Source organism: Leptonotus elevatus, chromosome 2 (assembly GCF_054856555.1).
Source record: "Leptonotus elevatus isolate MCC_2025b chromosome 2, RoL_Lele_1.0, whole genome shotgun sequence".
Lineage (NCBI taxonomy): Eukaryota > Metazoa > Chordata > Actinopteri > Syngnathiformes > Syngnathidae > Leptonotus > Leptonotus elevatus.
In genome coordinates, this window is record NC_141240.1 from 34,402,774 (window position 1) to 34,426,680 (window position 23,907).

Below are 23,907 nucleotides of genomic sequence, written 5' to 3' on the forward strand. Positions count from 1 at the left end.
TCCCCTCTAAGCTTCTGCTTATACTTTGGTACCTCCAGGAGCAGCTGGTCAGCTGACTTACGAGTCAGCAGCCGGGGGCGAGACCATTTCCACAATGGAAGACGAATAGTGGAATTTTAAAATGGACTTGAAAGCGCACTGGACTGGAGTTATGTTCCCCCTCTTACGTGTTCCACTTGAGGGGCAAACAGCTGGAGATGAGATGAGGAAGGACTGACAGTAGCATTAAGCACAGTTTGCAGTGATTCTTTTTCATACCACTAGAGGGAGTCCGTGCACCACTACAACGCAAAACCCACGCAAGCGCAGGAATGTTTTCTGCGGGTTCTGTGGGCAAATGTCACACAGGACAGCCAAAGCCAAGATTCGAACTCAGAACCTCAGTACTGCGATGCAGACGTGCCAACCGCTACGCATGACTTTTTGTGGGCGGCTGTGGCACAGTGTGGTGCACAGAGAAAACCACAAACAACACATGAGGCAATGAGGTGTGTCAGTGTGGAAAAGGTCAATAAGGCAAGGGGCACTTCCTGCAGGCAAACCATAAAAAAGTCCAACTTTTGAAATGCACGCCCCCTTGATGATCTTGACTGATGTGCATGCAGAGTATGTCAGCCGTGGCCTTGTCTCCTGTTGGCTTGCAGCCACACGTGACGTGCGCGCAGTCAAGACGGGTCCAGGATCTTTGTGTCACCCCTGTAGGAGGCATAGTTGCTTTTCCAGGCTGAGGAAATGAGTCACGGATGTGTGCTGACTTCAGGTTTCCTCTCAACTTTGGCTCCCAATACAATTTGAGTGATTGTGCCAGCCTTTGACTCTTAAGGATCCTGTTAAGTCAAGTCCGTTTTGTTTTGAACTTTATAAGAGATAGTTGCTGAAAATGTGAAGATACTCAGCACTTTGTAGTACAAAGTTGTAGAGACTTCAATTGTCTTTCACCATATCGGCTGTCTTGATTTATATATATATATATATATATATATATATACACACGAACTTTAGCAGTTTCATTGACATCAGCGGTTATCCGACACAAATATGACATGCAGTTAGCCTACAACTGGAAAATGTGTCTGCTGGCGTGGCCACTTAGAGTGCCTCATTGTCGGCCACAAGCGTGCACGCCACAGTCAGGATGTGGATCAGAGCTTCAGGAGGCTGGCCTGGCCGCTTAGAGTGCCTTATTGTCGGCCGCGAGTGCTCGCACGTTACAACGAGAAAGACAAAAGAGCGAAGAGTGGGAGAAAAAAAATTAAAACAAAAAGTTAAACTAGACAGCCAGCATGTGGACTGCGGCTTCGCTGCTTTTAGAGCGCGTCGTTGTGTGCTGCGAGTGTGCACACACAAGGTGAAATAGTGAGGAGGGGATGGGAACAAAAAGGTTTACTTGACAGCCAGGGTGTGGACCGGAGCTTTGGGCTGCCGCTGTGTTTTAGAGCGCCTCGTTATTGACATGAGTGCACGTCAGAGACAGGGAGACGGAGGATGCAAGGAGGTTGGGGGGGGGGGGGGGGGGGGAATATTAAAACAAAAAGTCCGGTTTGACAGCCAGTGTGTGGATCGGGGTTTTGAATTAGCATTGCTGCTTTAGAGTGCCTTGTTGTCAGCCCTGAGTGCATGCACGTCACACGGAGAGAAGGCAGGATAGTAAATGTCAGACGAGAGAGGGGCTTTGTACTGGCGTGGACACTTTAGTGCGCCTGACGTGTCAAATTTCTCAAGACATTTTTCGTACACTTTCCAGCGACTCTCGATGTTTGCGTTTGATGTGAGTGAAAACTGGAATGAAAACTGAAATGTCCCCTATGATGAATGTTTTTTTTGACTTCTTGTTATTTATCCCTGAAGGCTGACTGCAAGCTGCAGCTGGATCCCTGCGCCACCAGACCCATCAATCACAAGAAGCACACCATTGTCCCCTTAAGGATAAAAAAATAAAAAATAAAAATCGACTTGCTGACAGTCAATTTAGTATTGACAAATTGCCAAGTGTCAACACATGGCCAATGCACCAGAAAGGCAACAATTGCGCAGATGCATGCTGGGAAAGCGCGGTGACCTCGAGAGAAACTCAGTGTAAAAAAAAAAAAGAAAGAAGAGAGACTGGCCTGTTTTCTATCACAACAAACATGACGCAGCTCTTCCCCGGCCTCTAATTATTATCTGACGTGGGAGAAAACATCAACACGAAAAATACACGAGCAGGTGCTCGTTGTTGTCCCTCAACTTGGCACACCAGCAATTACGAAAGTAGGCCAACGTCTTTAACGCGACACACATTCTCGGCCACTCTCCTCACGTCGTACGCCGGAGCCGAGCTCATTTTTTTCTGCAGAGAAAGAATGCAGATTTCCCCCGGAGATGAAGCCGCGTTTGAGGCTCCGTATGTTTGCTGGGCCTGCCGCCATCTGCCTCCGACACCAGACTGGCACGCTCCCTCCCAACCCTCCCTCCTTTTCTGTCAAATGCTTCCAGGAGAAGCAACAGCTGTTGAAGAAGAGCTGCGTACAAATAATGACAGGTTAGAGGTAGCTGCTTACGGAAAGGATGATAGGGAGGACGTGAGCTGGCCCGACGAAAAGTAAATCTGTCAGCAGCACGCTTGCAAAAGTGGACCACTCCGAAGGTGAAACGGCGCTTCGTCTGGCATTTTCCTTGGGGTTCCACGAACGCAGCTGTTTCATTCGACGCTCCTCCACAGACAGAAAAAAAAAAAAGTACGAACATAGCTATTCAATCAGGTTGTCAGTGGTTGTGCAAAAACTTTGGCTAATGCTAAATGCTATGCTATCTTGTAGGAGCGCAATGGAAATCGATTTGAAGAAGAAAATAATTAACAATAGCATATGTGGCTTCACTAAGTCTAAACATGACATTCATATTTGTGGAATATGACTTATGAAGCAAAATCCAGCCATTTTTCTCCATCTCAAGGGGCGGCCATTTTGCCACTTGCTGTCGACTGAAGATGACATCACAGTTGCTCAGGGCTCGCAGCTCAGCAGTTTTCTGAAGCGGAGTTGTGATTGGTTGTTACCTGAGCAACTGTGATGTCATTTTCACTCGACAGCAAGTGGCAAAATGGCCGCCTCCTGATATTGTTAAAAACGGGTGGATTTTGCTGCTTACCTCATAATCCACTAAGCGCAATATTAAGCAGAATACCATATATTAGTGGGGCTGAAGAATTTTTTGGGGGGGTCGACATCCCCTTTAAAAGATGTTAGTTCATCGAATCAAACCAAATCGAATCGTTGCATCCTTCAATTAGATCCCTTAAAATTGAACACACACACAGAAAAATATGGGGGTGGGGGTGGCTTGTCATGAGCAGTACTGCATATAAAAAGTCTACACACCACGTTTTTAACTCATTCACTGCCATTAACGGCTATAGACGTCAAAAATTCATTTGAACTATTTCTATGAGTTAAACATTTTTTTTCCACTTTTGCTAACAAGAGTATGAAAACCTATACTTTTTCTCATTGTAAATTTAGAACAGATATCAAATGTGTGATTAATCGTTAGTTAACAAGTGAAGTCATGTGATTAGTTACAATTTAAAATTGTAATCGCCTGACGCCCCTAATTTAAAAAAAAGGGGCGAATACATATTTTTAAGTCGTAATTAATCGCATGACTTCAATAGTTGACTCACGATTAATCACAAATTTTATATCTGTTATAAATTTACCCAAACATTTTTTTCTAAACTTTCATAAAAAAATGATTTATTTTTTTTAACTAATAGAAATAGTTTACATGAATTTGACCGCTATAGTCGTCAATGGCAGTGAATGAGTTAAAATATAAGATGAAGACAAATCATTTCTAAACTTTTCTTCACAAATGGTGTTCCATTGGTGATGCAGTGTTACGTTGGTGCCGAAAATACCTTCAGGAACCTTATTTTCATCGGACCAGAACCCATTTTCCAGAACGCGCTTGGAGACCTGCTTCATATGGAGCACGTCTTGAGATTACCTGCGATGAATTGGTGAGATTGGAACGAATTTGACTTGACTGGAGCAAAGAAAAAGCCAGAATGCATCAAAAAACACATGAAATATTCAAACACACCTGTGCATGTGCGGACGCTGTCGAGGTGAAATCCACTGTCAAATGAATGGCGGGGGGTGAGGGGGAGGGTAAAGGTAACACAAGCGCTGCAATCTGTTCCTTTCTGTGTGTGTACTCGTATGTGATTGGGGGCTGGGCAGGGGTGCGGGGGCATTCATCTGTCTGGTGTGATCGTCTGTAACTGGGCCCAATGCGCGAGCGTGCACTCTGCGATCTCCCGGATAAGTCATCCATCTGCTTGGTGTATGCGACGGGGCCCAGACGGCTCCTCTTATCATTGCACTCGTCCGTTTCCCTCCGTCTTACCAACCACCCCCCCCCCCCTCGCCCATCTCTTTCATCACCTAGCCTGCAACGCTGCTCTTTATCTTGATCAGATGACAAGCACACAATCTGGAAAACCCACAGTACGTGGCAAAAATGTGTAAATGTCTGGGGAAAATGCTGGCAATTGCGCCAAGACAATGCTGAGTAAATGACGGCACGATTGCAACATCAGGAAATCCCCCGCGTATGGTCCCTTACTAGCTGTTGCAGATTATCGGCTCATCAATTCCGAACATCGGAGCATTTCTGATATTTCCGCAATACAAATGCTTCCTCTTCACGGTGAAAACACGTTTTGTATTGCCTGTGACTAGCATACAAACCGGGCAGGTTGTTATAGTAGTCAAACAACAATTCATCACATTTTGAAATAAAAATAATCCTTACAAATCAAATTACAACAATCCAAAATCCAATGTTTATCAATGAGCGGAGAGCGTCATTTCACGGAGAGCGTCATTTCACAAAGACCGCCATTTTGACTTAACCCCGGCGAGTCGGAGTTGTAAATAGGGGTGCTTTTGAGACATGGCTTGCATCAGTCCATATCAACGACACAAACTATCAGCTCAAAGAATAAGATAGCAAACAGTGTTGGCAAATTTACCTTCAAAGTGGCAGAGGTACGAGTCAACAAGATGTAAAACTGATGGTGATCTCGAGTGCGGGAATGTAGCAGCCCAATCTACTGCGTTGAAGACGAGGCTACTGCACCTCAATCTTTTCGCCCAGATCAGACTACACACATCATTATTTATCCTCTTCATCTAAAATAATGCACGTTTTTTTTTTTTAACATTTTCATTTCACTATTAAAATATTATTTTAACAATATTTATTCTCTCTTCACTAGTGTTATGAACTAGCTGTACAGATAGCTAACAGCTTTTCCAATAAAGATCAGAAAGCCTCGTGCCGTTTTGGCAATTTGATAGATAAAACTGTAACATACAAAACATAGCAGCACAATACAATCATGTTATTTAAAATTTGAAACAATATAACGGTAGATTTGAAACATTTACAAAAATGAGCTGCAATCCCCCGAAAACGTGATCGTTTTTAGCCGTTAGCATAATGCTAATTTACATGGGCGCTAACATTGAAATGCTACGCTAAATAGCGCCTAGTAACTTATGTCACATTTACAGTTGGACCTTAACTTTTTCACTGCCAATGATGGCTATAGACGTCAAAAATTCATTTGAACTATTTCTATTAGTTTAAATGTTTTTGCCCACGTCAACTAGTGTATGGAAACCTAGAATTTGTTATTGTACATTTAGAACAGATATAACATTTGTGATTAATCGTGAGTTAACTACTGAAGTCATGCGATCAATTACGGTTAAAAATTGCCCCTAATTTTTAATAATTTTTCCTTTTGTTTTTTTAAATCGCATCAGGCGATTAAAATTTGTAATATTAATTAATCACTTGACTTCAATAGCTAGCTCACGATTAATCACAAATGTTATATCTGTTCTAAATGTACAATATTTTTTTCTAGGTTTTCATACTCTTGTTAACAAAAGTAGGGTAAAAATGTTAAACTAATAGAAATAGTTCAAATGAATTGACGTTTATAGCCGTCAATGGCAGTGAATGAGTTCAAATTCAATTCAAACATCCAATTCAGTAACCTAGTGCAAATTAACACTCAAAATAATATACTTAGATATTTCTGGCGCCAAAATTACACTTTAGGCTTACAATGCAGTTAATGCACTACGGTAGCACTCGAGGGTCAAAACATACAAAACTCGTAAACACCACTTTCTCCACAAGAGTGCAGCACAATATTTATATATAATTACAATAAAACCCAAATCCCTCTAACCTGGCAAAGGCAAGTGTCGCCATATTGGTTTGTTTATTTCCCACGGCCTTGGCGCTTCTTTTCATCACAGTCGCATATCCCGCCCCCAGACACACTGTCGCTTTGTGATTGGTGGCTCGGACAAAATCAGATGTCTGTGTAAATACTGCGAGAATTCAGATTGCAGACCAGGCTGTGATGCAGCAGGTTCTTAACAAAAAAAGATGACGGGCTGCAAACGCCCCCCCTGGCCGTAGCTTGGAGACCCTGCAGACTAGAGCACAAAGCATGCCTGGACAAATTTTGTCCCAATCGATATTGTGAAGGACCAAGCCTGTTATTAAGTTATGATGACGAAACGTGGCTGCTGTGTGGCGATGGAGGGAGGGGGGGGGGGGGGGGGGGGGGGTTGGGGGTCGTTCAAAGTGGAAGCAAAATGCTTCATTTCACATGGGATCATTTCACATGCTGTAATGCGTTTCCAACATTAGTATTAATAGTATGTGGCCATCGCAGGCCGCATACCCTGAGTGCTGCCGGGCCTCCAACAGGGCAGGTTTTTGCGAGTGGAATATTTATAGCTGTGCATTAAAAGTGGAATCAAGGGTTTAAGTGTACCAATGGAACACTGCTGCCGTTCCTTTGTCTGGGCCTGTCCAAAAATGCCTCGCCGGGAGCTATTTACAGTGCTACCTCGAAAATGGGAGTGATATCACATGCATGCCACTGCGCCCGCCCGAGAAATCCATTAAAGTGTCACTCTGTTGCTTTTGTTTGATCTCCCTTCAAGAGCGGGGAAGGTGATTTAAATGTCAAAAAAGCCATGAAGGAAGCATTCAATCAAGTACTTAAGTGCTACACAAACACATCATTATTATGGTTAACTAGATTATCATTAAGAATTTAAAGCTGAAATACTTCCATGAAGTCTGATATGTGATCTAGAATGCCTTTATTAAAATCAGTGCAATCGACACAAGTGACAAACTACACCACAGCGCCATCTTGTGGCGACAACAAATAGGCAATCTAGTGTAGAGTGCAAGTGTAACATCAACAGGACACAGCCAACAGTCAAGTCAAACAACTTCCTACTTTATTAGTTCTGAGTCAAACGGTGGATATCTTACCCCTCACAAAATAAAAGTATATAAAGCAACAAAGGGGCTACAATGTTCTAGAAAAGCACATGAGGTACATCGTAAAGAGGGGGAAAAAAACAAGACGTTCAATAGCAAATGAGTTCCAGTGCACCCACAAATAGTGACGCAAGTTTAACACAAACGGATGCAATGTTAGTGAATTCATGGCCTTGTGAGCATGAGGTCCGACAGTAACAAAATGAGACGTTCATGGCGGTCATATCAGTGTTGCGCAACATCGACACAATTCTGCGACGCCAGTGATTCCCAGCAACAGATTTTAATTGAGACCAGATCGTTATTTCAGCGTGATACGAGTGACCATTACTTTTTTTCTTCTTCTTTTGAGCAAAAATCGGGAAATACAAACGCCATATGGTTTTAGTGAACTCGAGTCTACTCACTTTACAACAAGCAGCACAGATCCTCTGCAATGAACAAATATTACTGCAAATTTCTGAGCTACTTACAGCAGTTAAGTGAAAATCTTCGTTTTTTTAGTGATAGTATTATACTGCCATCCAGTGGCTAAATCATGCACGGCAGAGAGCCGCAAAGAATTAATCGCGATGCACAAACTTTCATTCTTTAAATCCCATTGAATTATTATTTTGATTTGATAAAGAACAAGATTATAGATTGCCATTTTATTTTTAGAGAAGGTGAGTGCTTTGGGTTACAAGCATGCTCATTAAATTCATCATAAATTTAACTCTTATCACAAGCCACCACTGGATGTAGATATCGCTGGTGTGTTTTTTTTGGGGGGGGAATTCCCAAAAACGGAAATTCGAAAGAGCAAACCATTTTCAACACTATTGATTTGTAAAGAAATGTAGTCAATTTGGACATAGAAGATTTTGGCTCTATGTCAGCGATGTTTGTGTCTGTATTTATTTATTTTGGTGATATTGCTGCTCGGTAGTATGCTGTGAGATTTTTCTAATGTGAAATATGTGCCTTAGCTTAATTATTGTTGAAACATGCCGTGCTCTGCTATTGTTTACTTCCGCCACTCTGTGCACCTTTTTCAGGCTTATGTACAGTTGACAGTTCCTGGCTGTCAAAGTTTGGATACGTTATCTCGGTCCAATCTTTTCAAATATGCCGTCACACGTTCTTCCGGGTGGCAAACTCTCAAGCGGTTCTACGACAGCACCGCCGGTAAACAAGCACTGCAATGTCATTTGACAACAATTGAAAAAACGGGGTTTGAATGACGATTTTTTTTGCTTTCTTCGATTTGAGCTTTCTTCTATACCGCCGTCCTTTTGAACGTGTTAACTGTCAGTCGAAAAGAAGATGTTATGTGAGGTGAATGCAGCATATTTTACAATTCAACAGGTAAAAAGATTCAAAAACAAATGTGGTGGAAATTCAGACATCGTTAACATGATGATCAAGGGACTGGCTAATTAATTCCAGAGACTGAAATGAACTAAATGCCTGCTGAATCTCTTCAGCTGAGCGCTATTCACAAACCATGTGACCTGGAAGCATTCCGGTGCGTACCATTTACAATTACTAACACGGGGAATTGGTCTGTGAATCTGTGTTTCGTCACTAAAACAGTGCAAGTGAAGAATGCAGATAAAAATTTACACAACAATTACAGGGGCAGAATATGAACACAACTATACGTTATCAGAACATCAGTATGCTGATGCTTTCATCCGCATGAGTGTTCTACCATGTGTACAAAAACGTCAAATTCCACAAAGAAAACCTTTACACAGTATGTGAAAGCGGATGGAAATCAACTAAAAAGACAAAAATTCGCCTACAGCGGAATGTGGGGAAATCCAATGATCAAAGTACACAACGAGTGGCAGTATCAGGCCGGGATGACGCGGCCCGTTTGCTGCATTACAATGTAGAGGAGCAGGGCAAGTTAAAAACAAAACAAAAAAAAAAAAAAAAAAAAAAAAAAAACAACAACACATCAAGCCTCGACTACAGTAGACATTTTCTTCTTCACAGCCCCGAATAGTTTAATCGAGTGTGGGCCCGTCCCTGAGAACACATTTGGTTCAGTTCTAAGTGCTCCTGAAATGCGATCGACATGATTGAATTGATTACATCAGGAAAAACAGGCAAAGGAAAAACTGCTGCTTCCCATGCCCGCAAGATTCTCGCTAAGCGTCGGCTGCCGGGGAAAAAAAAAAAGAGTGACATTGCTAAAAAGCAATCCTTGCGTACAGTGTGCCGTATTAGAAGATACCATAGAAAATCATAAGTCACCTTTGCCTTGGCTTTATTAAGTTAACCCTGATTTAAAAAGCTTCTAGAGATCATATTTTGGTGTATTACAAAAATATGACATTTTGTGCATAACTTAACTCGGGCATACCCGCCATCATTCCCATCTTCCCGTTTCAGGCCTCCTCGTCCTCCTGTTCGCTGTCATCCGAGCCTGCCGCGTCAAACAAACACGTTCGGTTTTTGCTTCACTTTGTAAACAAAAGTCTCAAACAAAGGAACACTTGACTTACCGTCAATCACAATTTCTCCACTTTCACCTTCTTCGTGGCTCTCATCTGAGGAGAAGACAGTTGAAGACATTTTAATGGCAACTAATGCTTTGATTTTAGAATGAGATGAATTCAATGTCGTCCAAGACGTTTTAAGGATCATTCTGAATTTCAATGCTACTCTGTGCCTTGGCCACTTGGGGGCAGTATAAAGTAATACAGAAATAGGGACTTACAGTAAATGGAGACCAAGAAGACGTCAGTATGATCTGTCTAGCAGTTTTGCTTAACTGTTCGTCTTCAAATATCCAATATTCAAATTTTATGTTATAAAAAGGCAACATAAATGTGAGTTAGTCCATATCCAATTATGTGTTAGTATTAGCATTCAGCTAGTGGACGCCATCGTCTTTGCTTGATCTTAAGCTTGAGAGTAGACTTCAACTGGGAGCATCATTGAACAGCTCAAAGCCTCCCTTTTAAAACATGAGAATTATTTTTTTTATGGAAATGCGCATTCCCCCCCCCCCTTTTTTTTTTTAAGTTAGCGCACTGCTGATCTAGTGTGAGTGCGCCCCAAATCAAAACGTAACCAACCTGCACTTGGCACCCCTTGCTCCTCCTCCTCCTCCTCCTCTTCCTCCTCCTCCTCCTCCTCTTCCTGTCCTCTTCCTCCTCCTCCTCCTCCTTTTTCACCCTCTTCTTCCTCTCCGCCACTGTGGCCTGGTTCCGCCTCACCAGTTTCCTCGTCCGAGTCGGAGATTACCACACAGTCGTCACCAGTGCCGTTGCCGCGCTCATCTGCCGCGGTGCCGTCGCCATCACTGGAGGACAGACAAAGCAGTTTGATTATTGGGGAAACAAACAAAAAAAAGCAACAAAAAAACAATAAACCACATTGAACTGCTCATGTAGATCAGCAGAGAGCATATCCACTATAATGTGGATTACAAACCATGGTGCTGTGACAGATTGGGTGTAATTTACAACACATACAGCAATATTAGGGACGCACCGAAATGAAAATTTTAACTGAAAATGAGGCTTGGCTGAAAACCGAAAAGCCAAAAATAATTAATAAAATAAAATAAAAATTTTTTTTTAAATCAAAATAAAAAAAACAATGTTTAATATCACTCAGATTCACCATTAGCTACAGTCCATTCCACATTTTTCACACATATTACTACAGTAATGATTGAGAAATAAATGAGGTGGATGAATGAGAATAACCACAAGCACACATTAAGCACACGGTGCAGTGTCACGTCATTGTGTTTGCTATTCTATGATAAATAAAGTTCTCGTTAGCACACAGACGCGGTGCTTTTCTGCACATTGTTGGACGTAATAATCTGGAGATGTAGCTTTACTTTTGTGAACTTTTTCGAGTGCCGTCACTCGTCAACCTCGATCGATTTGGGTCGCTGCTGATAACGCAGCTCTCGTCTCGGTCATGTGAAATTAATTAATTTATCATGTAAATGAACCGGGTGACGTGTTGCTTATTCAACTTCATTTGCATTTCAGCAGCAAGCGATTTGCTACGACGCTTCAGTTGCAGAATAAGAAGTTTGATCGCTGTCGGCTGTACGCACACACTCGCCTTGTGTTGTCTTCCGCGTCCTCCTCTCTGGCTGGCGCACACACCATACGGATATCGCGATACTGCTTTCCGCTAACACTTTGTGCCGTTGCCATTATTCCTCGCCGCTGATTTGAGATCGCATCGACCGGGTTAGCCTCAAGACGCTAGCTTTCGGCTACTGCTCATGAATTAACATTGAGGCGGAAAGCTATTTTTTCGGCTCCAAATTTTCGGTGGGCGAATATTCGGTGCATCACACTAAGCAATATATCGGTTCACCTATCAATGCCAGCGACAGAGTGAAAGGCAGGACATCGCTATTGCACACAATGGCAGAAGGTACAAATAAACTTTGTATCCATCTTTTGCTATTCTTACAGCGTAAATCTGTTCAACTGGACAGGATGCCATATCACAATAAATATTGGGAATGCAACCTACCTGCCGTTCTCTCTCGGCTGCCAGAGTGGCGTGAGGTAGTATCTCAAAGGGTCCCTGTACAGGTCGTCCTTCAGGATCTGGACAACAGCAATAGCAAATAGAGCAGGGAAAAAGTTCAGTTCAGCAAAGTGAGCCTCCTGAATTGTATATCCTTAAAAAGACAATTTCACTCTGTTGTACAAGTTGCCTTGAGTCATTTGATGACACCATCCCACCCAGTGTGTAACATTGTGCTTTATACAAACTTAGCATAACAACATAATAATAATAATAATAATTAATCAGTTTGAACATCGTGATTTGAGTCTTTCATCTAATTCGTGGGGTCCAGTTTAACAGTTTTCCAGACATGAACAAAAACGTCACCACCACTTTCAGTGACTTGCTCGCCATCAGCCGTACCTGCGCGACATCGTCTTGGCCGGGATTGCTGTGGTCGCCAAACCAGCTGAAAAAGGTCTGGTAGACGCCGCGTGACAACTTCCTGGGTTCGCTGTGGGCCGTCAAGTTGTGGCCGCGATGCCACAGGATGGTGTTGGACAAGGACATGGGAGTAACTGCCAAAAGGACAGATATTTTTTATTTGTATAGAAAATAATAATTTCTTAATATAGAGAAATAATTTTACAAAGAACAAACTGATGAAATTCACATTGATTTTGCAAGTAATAATACAGTAACTTAAGTTGAGATATGAGTTTGCTTTGGTCTGTGGTCATACTCTTATCTCAGAACACTCGCATATCAAATCTTTTATCATTGGAATGAGTAAGTGGATCGGAAAATGGTTGGTTGAAGAAATGCTATTTAAACACCCCCCTCCCCCCACAAAAACACCAACCACCTGTAATGTCCTTTTTAATAGGAAAAACTTGAATTTTCCCTATTAGTGAAAATGAATATCAGTTCCAAATATCGGTTATCGGCCTTCTTGACTAATAATATCAGTATCGGCTCTGGAAAAAAAAAACATATCGGTCCCTCTGTATAATACAGTTTAATTCATATCTTTATTGTTGTCAGTGTTAAGGGAGCAAAAAATGAGTTTATTCATTATAAATGTTTTCGTTTGATTGGCCAGATAATCTGCTGTTGGAATTTTAGTCTGCCAAACACTAGAATCCGAATTATTATTTTTTAAATTCCATATTGGTCAGGCCCTGATGCAAAAGTATTCACTTTAGTTGTGTGACCGATGGAAAAGTCATGGCAGAATTTTTTTTTTAACAAATCAACAACACACTATAAGGTGATCAATTTGTACCTCCCAGTCCAATGTGCAGCTCCTTCATGATGAAGTTGTTCTGAAAGTACGGGTTCCGTCTGAAGTGGAAGCGGATCTGGAAACCCACTTTGTGGTTCTTGAAGGTTTCAATCTGATGGGGGCAAAAAGTGTGAATGTCGTTAGCTTAATACGACAGTGAGTCACAGCCACGATGTGCCGCTTGGGAAATTACCCACTTTCCCTTCATTCGGCTGAAGATTGTCATTTGTTGACTATATACAAAGTATATTTGTTCATCTACAGGAGCGGTTCTCAAAAATTTTACACTCAGTAACACGTCTTAAAAAAATGAGCTACCACTCTAATGGCCAACATTCAAATGCAAATTCGGTAACGTAGACGCCGGCCTAAGAGGCATCACAAGGATGCAGAGGTTTTATTTCCCAAAAATATTTTCATTATTGAAAGCCATTGTAACATTATGCAGCTTGAATATTGACACGGCATTGAAATGAAGCTTAAAATAAAAACAATCTCGTCAGCCCTTTACTTCTGCTACACGGGGAAGCCCTCCTCCGATTGGCTGACAAGTTTCAGTTCAAAATAACCATCAATAAGCTTGTACGGCCAAAATTCCAAGGGGGTCTCCAAGTCGACACATCCAAGGTTTCAAACAACGTCACTTGATCTAAATGAGAAGAGCAGTGAGGCCAGTAGGATAGGTCACGTTCAGCAATTCTTTTTTCCCCTGAAGTTATTAGTTATGAAAGATTTTAGAGGCATTTTATTGTTCATTTCGTTATTTTTTTTAAAAGAAAATTTCACAATTTGGGCAGCCAATAGTCATTTTGCAATTTAAAAGGAAAAAAATGCACTAAAACAAAAAACCTATGCATAACTACATCTTCATTATTGTTTTAAAAGTTCAGTGAGTCTTTCATGTGCCACCAGTGGTACTTGTTGATGCTCCTCCACTAGATAATAGAAGAACTTTCATATATTTTTTGTGGCATTTTTTTGGTGGTGTGCCGTGAGTTTTCTGACCATGTCAACAACAACAAAAGTTGGAAAATCCTCCCAAAAGCGAACATGAAATGCGCCAAACGCTTCGAGTGTATCGCCTACCTCCAAATCAGTCATGTAGCTGAGAGCATCCTCATCCGTCTCGTCAATGTGAGCCGAGAGATGCGGGTGGTTTAGAAGCTGGCGCCTCAGAGTCAAGGTAAAGCATAAACATGTTACTTGTAATCAGCATTCACTCAAAGTCAAGCATGCAGGGAGATGGGGAACGTCTGGGACGGAAGGATACAGCGGTCACCCAGAAGCCGGGGATGGTTTTTGTGATGGAGCTGCGCTGTTGGAGATGAGGCCGCCGCATGCGGCCGATCTTCAGCTCCAGGCGCTGGTGGAGCCAGGCGCTTTTCTTCTCGAGAGCTTCCAGTCTCATCTGTACCTGCGCCAGGAGAGCCACTGACTGTCTCATCTCGGGAGCCATCTTAACAGACACAATGGCGCACTCACCGTCCTCATTGTCCTCGTTCTCGGACGGGAAAGAGGAGCTGGGTGCGGAAGAAGATCCACACATGGATTCGTCACCTTGGCCTGCGTTTTCCGCATCATCCGCGTCCTCTCTGTCTGCGCTGTACATGCACGTGGAGCTGTCAGCAGCAGCCCGCGTTTTAGAATGAGCTCCAAGGACCTGCTGGTCCCCACGCCGATTGGCTTTGCTCCCCTGCTTGGCTTGTTTCACTCTTTTGGACGAGCACGGAGTCTCTCGGCTGTCTTCGCCGTCTCTCCCCGTGAGGCTGGCGAGTGCTTCGGCGGCCGCTATGGCTGCCGGGTCGGAATCAGACTGGTCCAGAAGGTTGCAAGGCTCGGGTCCTGTGCTCGCATCTGCATCGTCCTTTGCATCAGTACATCTGTCAGCCTTGGATGACTGGCCTTGCTTGGATTTGTGCTCATCAGAATTGGAGTTGTTGACAGGTGCAGAAGCACTTTGAGAACTTTCTGCTCCCTCTTCATGCATTGAATGTCTCTCTTGTTCAGCTCTTTCCGCACTCTCCCCGTTTTTGCATCGCTCCGAGGCATCCTGCACTTCATTACATGCGTCGTCCACTTTGGAAGACTTGCTGGGAATCGAACCTCCCTCATCCTGGTCCGGTGACGGACACCTTTTCCTCGGTTTTGAGTCGGCGCCCTGCTCGCAGTCCGTCGATTCACTCATGCTGGCTAGCTAGCCAAAACAGCTAACACGCTAGGTAGCCCGCGAGCACAGTTGCGAAAAATGTCACCGTAACCACAAACACCCGAATCAACGACACACCAGATAAGCGTCGTGGTTGCGCGGATCGTATGATTTGTCTCTTGACGTAACTCACATCCTCAATGACGACTGGATAGGATGCAGCTCGCTCGCGGCCTACGGGAAACGGTAGCAAGCTACACTTAAATGCTAAAGCTAGTTAGCTCGACGTTACCCATGTCGTGTGTCCTCGGAGTCGGGGCGACACATTTCCGCGAAAAGGCAAGAGGAAAAAGACAAAGGACGGTCAAAAAAGATGCATCGCGTTGCTATCATGGATATGTTGTAACGCGCGTTCTTTGTATTCGTTTGTGTTTGCTTAATCCTATTTTACTATCCGCGTTTTTCGCAGTTAAGGAAAAACAACGTTCTGATTGGCTGTAGCACGTCGCGCTAAAAGCTCTCGACCAATCGGATTCAAGGGTGTGTTTACTGGCTGATAACGCGACAAGGCAATGTTCGGGATCGTGCATCCCGATAATTTTATATTATATTATATAGCGGTACATGCATAGAAACAAAAATGTCCCCACGTTGTCAAGTTTTAAATGTTTTCTTTAAAAAGAAGAAGAAATAAAGTACAACAAAATTATTTGTTGTATTGTTAGATGAACCATTTTTGAACACCAGAAGCTTGTTTTAAGGCTTACACAGGACAACACATTCGCCACAACACTGATGACACATCACTTTGTATTTTGTACTCAGTTGTGTTATGTTATTTGTATGTATAATTTTAACTTTGATCTTGGAGTATTTGGGGACTACAGCATAGTACTACATGTGGCGCAGCCATCTTTTTTAATGTTACTGTACTGCACATTGTCCCAAACTCATTCCATGAGGAATATTTTGCTTTTACAAATCTATTCCCATTGTTGGTCATTCTCTTCGGTTCATATTCCTCTACCGCTGCTGTTCCTGCTGTGTTTGTTTGTTTTCCCCCCATCTCATAATATCAAACAATTATGATCTTAATTGTAGTCGACTTTGTGTCTCTATACGTCTTTTATCATGTCATCCATTGAAATTGAAACAATGAATTAATTGAGCATATTAGTACAAATAAAACGTTGTCATAAAAAATACCCAAGTAAATTACATATATTTGATAAATCTACTTAGGAACACTTGTGTTAGTTGCTATCACTGACATTGGTATCGTACTGATATTTGGATCGGTCCGCCTCGAATTACTGTGCAGACAGGCTGCAGAAGAAGAAGAAAACGATCACGGAAAATATATTGACGCACTGTCATAAAACATTGCCGTTTTTAATTAGCTGTAATGATATTTGGAGTACAGTCATTTACTTTATGCCTCCCGGGACTGCAGCCCATAATATCACATCTCCATTTGTCGGCGTCGCGCCAGTCTAAACCAAAAGCAACCCGGGGAGGGGGCTGGAGGGGGTCGGGGGATCATACCAACTCGAAGACACTTTGGGAGCATGGAGATGCCGGTAGGTCAAGGCTAAAATTAGGCCGCGACGGCAGCCAAGGTGTGATGTTTTAGCAGGGGATACACGATCACAAGGGCTGGCAGGACAAGTTTCCCATGCGTGACATTTAACCGCGCATCGTTAACCGAGCTGCCTGATTGCGCGTAATGTGCCGCCAGTGCGAGCCAGCGCCGTCGCTGCTAGTCGTGTTATTCTTCTCGGGGGTCCTCGCATGAGCAGAAATGTCTTTCTTAACCATACCAAGTCAAGAGAGTCTTTTCGCTCCCATCAAACCTGGCCGGTCACCTGACGAGGCCGAGGGACACTTAGCGGATGCGGATGACGATGACGATGACGATGACGAAGACGACGACGACGACGATGAGGCGAGCGAGAACGTACGCCTGATCCCAAGATGCTCCCCGGTGCCCAGGAGGCGAGGCGCGTCCATCCACGACGAGACCGCCGAGTACCTGCGCATCCAAGCGACGCTGGCCCCCGGAAAGCGAGTGTCATTCGGCGACACGACGGGCGGAGACCTGGTGGACGTCCGCGAGTTCGTCACCTTCGACTCGGAAGACGAAGAGGAATCAGCCAGGTGGGATGAAGAGCGGGCGAAGTATGGCCCGGCTGAGCGAGAACCGGTGTTCCATGTGCACCCGGACTTTGAGCCCCCCGGCGGAGACGCGTTGCTGCAGGCCGTGCGCGCGCATAAATTGTGCATGGAGCACGTCGGCCCCGTGGAAGACGAGCCCCTCGCCTTCAGCGGCCTCGTGCGGGTGCTCAACGTGTCTTTCAACAAAGCCGTCTACATCAGGTCCACCATGGACAACTGGGAGACATACTTCGATCACCCCGCAGAGTATGTCCACGGATCCCACGACGAGGAAACGGATAAGTTCTCCTTCAAGCTGTCTTTTGCGCCCCCTTACGTCACCCACGGCGCTCGCATTGAGTTCGTTGTCCGCTATGAAACCACCGAGGGGGATCACTGGGACAATAACTCCCATATGAACTACGCGGTGTCTCTGCTTCTGTCCTACAAAGAGGAATCACAGGAGACAGACCGTGGGCATCAAGAAGTGAAGGGAATCATGAGACCCCCCAAAGACTACAGGTAAATAAGCCGCCACCGACAATAAACAAACGAGACTGTGCTCATGACTCGATTGCCAATTGGCATTATCTCGAATAATCTTTCAATAAAATGAATGGAAGTGCTGTTAAGCCACTCTGGCATCATAAATAACTAACTAAATAAATGAACATTGAAATGTGTTTTTAATGAGGAAAATATCACTTGTACTTCATCAAACCTTAACATGAAACATGAAACTAACACTTTTGTCAATCATGATTTAATGCTTCAATTCAATACTCAGTTTGCTGCTCCTTCTGATGTGAACACTTTGGCCACTGGGGGGCAGTATAACACAATCCTACGGATAAAAAAAAGAAGAGCCGTTATTGCTTTAGCTAATGCTAAATGCTATCTTGGTTGACACGACAGTTAAACGACAGCGCTAAACAAGTCGCTGCGCTCACCATTTCTCAATCTGTTTTGCTCAGTCCCGGTAGATATTGGAAGCTGGCTGTGCAGTTTACCTCATACCGGTCCTGAATTGTAACAAAATATGCCGCTAAAAAGCGCATCTTGCACGGGTCCAACACCGGCGATCGCTGTATTAGGATAGTGGGACCACATTTCCCATGAATCTTAGGCACGAAAGCAGACCATGGACGAGTGGAGCTCTACCGGAAACACGTGACCCCCAATCCCGTCTTTTTTTTTTTTTTTACTAAGCCTAAACGTAGCTATAACATTAAACATAACTATAATCTTAACTAAAACTAAAGTTAAGTAGTATTATTTGTATTTTTTAGTATATTACTGTTGTAACCAAGAAGGCTGTTGGCGCTTTTGTCACCACCGGAACACGTGACCCCCATTTAAACACAAAGGTTGTAGCGCAGCGCCACCGAATGGCGAATGCAACGTAGTGTAATTGCAGTACATCGTGTGTTATACGCTTCACGTTGGTTTGTCTGAACAATTAAATAAGGTGGATGGAATCTAATTTATGTTGTGATAGAAATATTAAATAAAAAAAGTGCTAGCCTCGGCAGTTGAGGTGGGTGCTGACGAAGTACTGTACAGTACATCATTCTGTACTCTGAAGGCAGCTCCTTCCAGTTCACAACACCTGTTATTTGTTAATGAACAAATTTGTAGATCGGTCTCATTAACAGGCACAGCACCTTTCCATTTTAAATTCCGCTCTTGCAAATTCAAGCATTTTAAAACTTATGGCTCGAATGCAAGTACTTTAAAATTTAGGAATAACTCACAATTAAGTACTCCAAACTTTTTATTTAGATGAACACATTTAAACAAATGAGTAACGCGTCACGTGCAATTGAAAACAAGTTTGAAGATAACAGTCAAAGGCGATATAGTGTAATAATGCACAAACAAACAAATAATGCACAGATTTTTTTTTAATAGAGAAAATTAACTCTTTGACTGCCAGACGTTTTAAGAAAAGGGATGCCGCCAGTGCCAGCCGATTTAAGCATTTTGACTGATTTTCAAGGTCCACAGAAAATGTTCTGTTTGGACTATGGAAACACACGTACTACCAAATGAAAGATTGGACTTTCATCTTTCATCAGAAAAAAAGAGTTTGTTTCTACCTTATTCCGTTCTTTAGTAATCAACAATAGAAAATGGTTAGTTTGACCCAATTTCGCCTGTGTTGGACCAAAATACGGAGAAATCAAGCTTTTAGTGAAACGATATTATTTCATGCATTCTAGTGAATTTGACACTTCTTTTTGTCCATGAATGATGCCACAAACACCTAAATAGTGCTTTACTTCTATAAAACACTACCACCAAGAATGAAAAAGTGTTTTTTGATAGCAAAATACGTTTATTTACATTCAACAGTGTAACAATTTGACAACAATTTGGCAAACTATTTACAAATGTGTGCAACTGTGGTGCTATTTACAAATATGTGGATGATTCAACGACAGTTTTTCTTTTTGTAACACTCTCCTGCGTGCAAGGAGACGCAACAGCATTTGCACAAGATTGCCTCTTCGCGTGCGCCACTTTCTTGCCGGCCGTTTTTTTCCGGGGAATAGCAAGTATATACTGCAGTGTGTCATCAAGTCTAATATCAGGATCATGCTACGGTTACGTTACGGTGGTGTTACGTCTCGCTTCCCCGTGTCCTTCAGTTGCTATACCGGGTTGGTAGGAGATGTTCTGATCCATTTTATCCACTCCATTCATGGTGGCATCGTAGTCCAGAAACAGTGTCTTCTCCGTGATCAGACTGTACCCGCTCCTCCGATGAATATGCATTGGACTCGGGGTACTCTTCATTGTCCGATCGAATGTCCGCTTGTGCAGCTCCGCGTTTTCCGGCCTTAGCAGCGCTAGCCGCGCTAGCCGCGCTTTGCCGGTGGGGCTTACTACGTGTTCATAACAGTCACGTTGGCGTAGAGCTTCATCTTCATCATCATCATCAATCTGCATTGGTCGATGCCAACTCTCCATCGCCCGATCGAATGTCCGATTGTGTAGAAGTACCCGGCCGGCTATTGTGCGCGTTTTCCGGCCTTAGCAGCGCTAGCCGCGCTTTGCCGGTGGGGCTTACTACGTGTTCATAACAGTCACGTTGGCGTAGAGCTTCATCTTCATCATCATCATCAATCTGCATTGGTCGATGCCAACTCTCCATCGCCCGATCGAATGTCCGATTGTGTAGAAGTACCCGGCCGGCTATTGTGCGCGTTTTCCGGCCTTAGCAGCGCTAGCCGCGCTAGCCGCGCTTTGCCGGTGGGGCTTACTACGTGTTCATAACAGTCACGTTGGCGTAGAGCTTCATCTTCATCATCATCATCAATCTGCATTGGTCGATGCCAACTCTCCATCGCCCGATCGAATGTCCGATTGTGTAGAAGTACCCGGCCGGCTATTGTGCGCGTTTTCCGGCCTTAGCAGCGCTAGCCGCGCTAGCCGCGCTTAGCCGTGAGGCTTACTACGTGTTCATAACAGTCACGCCAAAGCTTCCAACTTTGGCGTAGAGCTCGTTGTCATCATCATCGTTGACATCAATGCGCTTTTTAGTATTGATTGATGCTTTCCGTCTTTGAAAAAAATGCTCAAGCTGAGCTGCTTGTAACCGGTTGCTTGGTCAAGCCATTGTGGCTTGGATCAGCCATTGTCTCCTCAACACTCTAGCTCCGCCTCACGTCTTCTACTGACGCCCACGGTGGGCGGCCCATCCAACCTTGTGCAAAGAGAGTCATCGCTGCCCTCTAGGGGCCAAAACGAGTCTTTGACTAATCATATCAGCCTGATACTTTCAGCACAGCTGCCCAAGGCTTTCCTGCACCCGTTTTTGAAAAAAAAAAAAAAAACATAGGGGACGTCTTTTAACGTCCTCGGCGCCCTTCCCTAGGTTTATGCTAAACGTTTTATAACGTTTATGGCAGTCAAAGAGTTAACAGACTCTCTCCCCCCTATCAATCCAAAAAAACAGCATCCAAGTCTTTCTTTATAGATCATGAGAATTGCAAACTGAGCACACAACATAACATAAAAGCATTTGAACAAGAAAAAAGGAAAAGGAAAAGAAAAAAGTGAGGTCTAATCACATCTTATCTGGGCTCCGGCCTACAGTGTGGAACTTGAGCTTCAAACTGAAATCTTGCTCGGGGACCCAATGGGGTGCCACGGACTTCCGGGTTTCACACGTCAGCGTAGTTTCCGGCCACTGATGGCCGCGTTTCAACACTCGCACCGACCGCGTTACAACTCTCTGAAACGCTTCGGACAACAGTCAGACACACTCGCACCCGAGGGGCACAAAGGCGGAAGCGCACGAACTGCGACGCAGCCCGCACGTCGCAAACAGGAAACGGAAACAAAGCTGATGTGTGACAACCAGGAAGTCGGAAGTCACGCCTCTCCCGCGGCATTTACCCCATTTGGTGAGGGGCTGCTCTGCTCTCATGCATCGTAGTGGTGAAAGGGTTGAGAGCGTTATGAATCCAAAGGACACGCCCCTGAAAATGCCAGTCATCCAGTGGTGAGAGAGGACAGTCAAAACAGGCAAAGGGCAGGTGTCGTTTACAGCCTCTGCATTCCCCTTTGCAAAGATTCACCTTTGAACTTTTCCATCTGCCAGCTGTCACTCAAGGATAGCAATGTGAGCAGATGGTGAGGAGTGTCTGGCGCATAAACTACCAACAAAAAGTTTGAGAAAATCTGATGTCGGTGCTGAATTATAACCTTTACAAGCTTATTTAACCTTCTGGGTTTTTTTTTAATGCACATTTTCACTAACAAAGAGCTGAACAGCAAAAATGACAACAGGTCCATGAATGGACCAATACAATTCCTGGTTCGAACAAAATGGGAATGTAAACCGTCCCCTTCATCATTCTGACATCACAAGACCAAGATGACACCAAAGAATTAATCAACCAGGATGTTTTTAATGGAAAGTCACCACGCAGCGACAGAGACTAAAAGAGTCACAGATGTGAAATCCCTTGGTCCATTCATGGATCCAACACCTGTTTGAATTGTGCTGCTCGAGGAAAAGACAGCATGTGCAAAATGCACTAAAGAAGGATATCAACAGGTGAACATTTGCATTCAAAAGTTGAGATAAAGTCAAATTATGCTCACCTGTAAAGGTTACTCAGTGCTGCTGTTTTAGTTTTTTTTAAGACATGAGCCGTCATTGGACCGATTTTTTGTGTGTGTGCGTGCTTTGCCTTGTGAGCAAAAATGAGCGCTTTTGTGGTGGCAGTGAACTCAACTCACAGCAGGTGGGCAGATATGAAGTTTGTCAAAAAAAAAAAAGGCCAAGGTTCAAACCTTACACAATGTACTTCTATAGTGCAATAGCATCGAGTGCTATTTTGCGTTAAAAATACAACTATTTTGGGGGGGGGGGCAAGATTTTGACATTCATTCATTTCAATGGTGAGAGATGATTTGAAATATGAGTTTTGCGTCACGTCATTAAATGAAAAGCACCTGACCTTTTTTTTTTTTTTAATACAATCATAAAGTTTTGCGTATGGTCTTGAACGCTGTAAAGCACGTTCTGCTTTATTGTATTTATATAATTTTTGTGTTTTATTTCAGCACGTGCATTGATTTCGACTCAGCCGATGATGAAGGTAAAGGTTCAAATTCAACCGGTATTTATAAGACTGATGCATGTGTGGTAAAGTATGTCGGATGTTGTTTTTGAGTTTGTTTTTGTCATGCAGGTGAAACAGAGACCTCGAGCACAGCGAGTGAGGGTCGTGAAGGCCCGTGCCCAGTCATCATACCGCCCGACAGCGAAAAGGAGGGAAGATCAATGTTGGAAGAACTGGACAGGAAGCAGCAGATTCTCCAGTTATCACAATAAATCCTCCGCTCGCAAAGTTGCCATTTTTCTTTAGGGGAAAATACTAGATACAAATACAAACCCTGGTTTGCATCCACATGTACAGTCGAAGCAGTTTGTGTATTTTAGTTAATTAGCAACCCGCTCATTACCAGTGTGTGTCATCTTGAGCTACTTTTTCTCATGTTTTTACCAGCGGATTTTGCACCTGATTTACATTAAACTAATTCAGGGAAATCTTATCATTCAGATGAAATCATTTCATCCTGAATAAGTGTGCCCATAAATGAAGACTAGTTAAATAATTATATTTCCTGTTGTGGCAAGTCAAGAGCAATTGTTGAATCGCTTACAAGAAACTAATGGTTGCCATCTAGTGGTCATTCAATTAATGACACCTTGGATTTCTTCACGAGACGTTAATCCAGAAGTTAACTACTGCCACACGAAATTTGACTTTCACATTCGGGGGTCACAGGCGGAGCCCTATGTTGATGTGTCATCTTTAAGTCTTAAATATTTTAAAACACTTGGCCTTTTATCTGTCTTTTCTTTGCATATAGAAGAGCATTGTACATACATTGCTAGTTTTTCCCCCCCTGGTGTGCGGCAATAAACTTCAGCACATTAACTCCTCTTACA

The 23,907-nt window shown here is 43.4% G+C and overlaps 2 protein-coding genes across 2 annotated transcripts; one reads left to right on the plus strand and one right to left on the minus strand.

Moving 5' to 3' along the window:
- Positions 1–7,308: 7,308 nt before the first annotated feature.
- Positions 7,309–18,527, minus strand: tspy (testis specific protein Y-linked). Its single transcript, XM_086067623.1, has 10 exons — positions 18,386–18,527; positions 18,141–18,279; positions 14,406–17,879; positions 14,222–14,299; positions 13,136–13,247; positions 12,274–12,428; positions 11,872–11,948; positions 10,440–10,666; positions 9,864–9,908; positions 7,309–9,784 (listed from the first exon to the last, which is right to left on the minus strand). Exons 3-10 carry the CDS (start codon positions 15,318–15,320, stop codon positions 9,747–9,749), a joined length of 1,647 nt encoding a protein of 548 aa, XP_085923749.1. The 5' UTR covers positions 15,321–17,879; positions 18,141–18,279; positions 18,386–18,527; the 3' UTR covers positions 7,309–9,746.
- On the plus strand, positions 16,822–23,905 carry LOC147179760 (protein phosphatase 1 regulatory subunit 3A). Its single transcript, XM_086067624.1, has 3 exons — positions 16,822–17,957; positions 23,016–23,050; positions 23,144–23,905. The coding sequence occupies exons 1-3, from the start codon at positions 17,083–17,085 to the stop codon at positions 23,284–23,286; spliced, it is 1,053 nt and encodes a 350-aa protein (XP_085923750.1). The 5' UTR covers positions 16,822–17,082; the 3' UTR covers positions 23,287–23,905.
- The last annotated feature ends 2 nt before the right edge of the window (positions 23,906–23,907 follow it).

Coding starts and splice junctions, on each gene's coding strand:
- tspy (XM_086067623.1), bottom strand. CDS start 15,320: ATGAGTGAATCGACGGACTGCGAGCAGGGCGCCGACTCAAAACCGAGG. Junction 12,429..13,135: donor GCTGCACATTGGACTGGGAG/GTACAAATTGAT, acceptor TCCTTTTGGCAG/TTACTCCCATGTCCTTGTCC. Junction 9,909..10,439: donor GCAAGGGGTGCCAAGTGCAG/GTTGGTTACGTT, acceptor TCTTCTCCTCAG/ATGAGAGCCACGAAGAAGGT.
- LOC147179760 (XM_086067624.1), top strand. CDS start 17,083: ATGTCTTTCTTAACCATACCAAGTCAAGAGAGTCTTTTCGCTCCCATC. Junction 17,958..23,015: donor AGACCCCCCAAAGACTACAG/GTAAATAAGCCG, acceptor GTTTTATTTCAG/CACGTGCATTGATTTCGACT. Junction 23,051..23,143: donor CGACTCAGCCGATGATGAAG/GTAAAGGTTCAA, acceptor TTTGTCATGCAG/GTGAAACAGAGACCTCGAGC.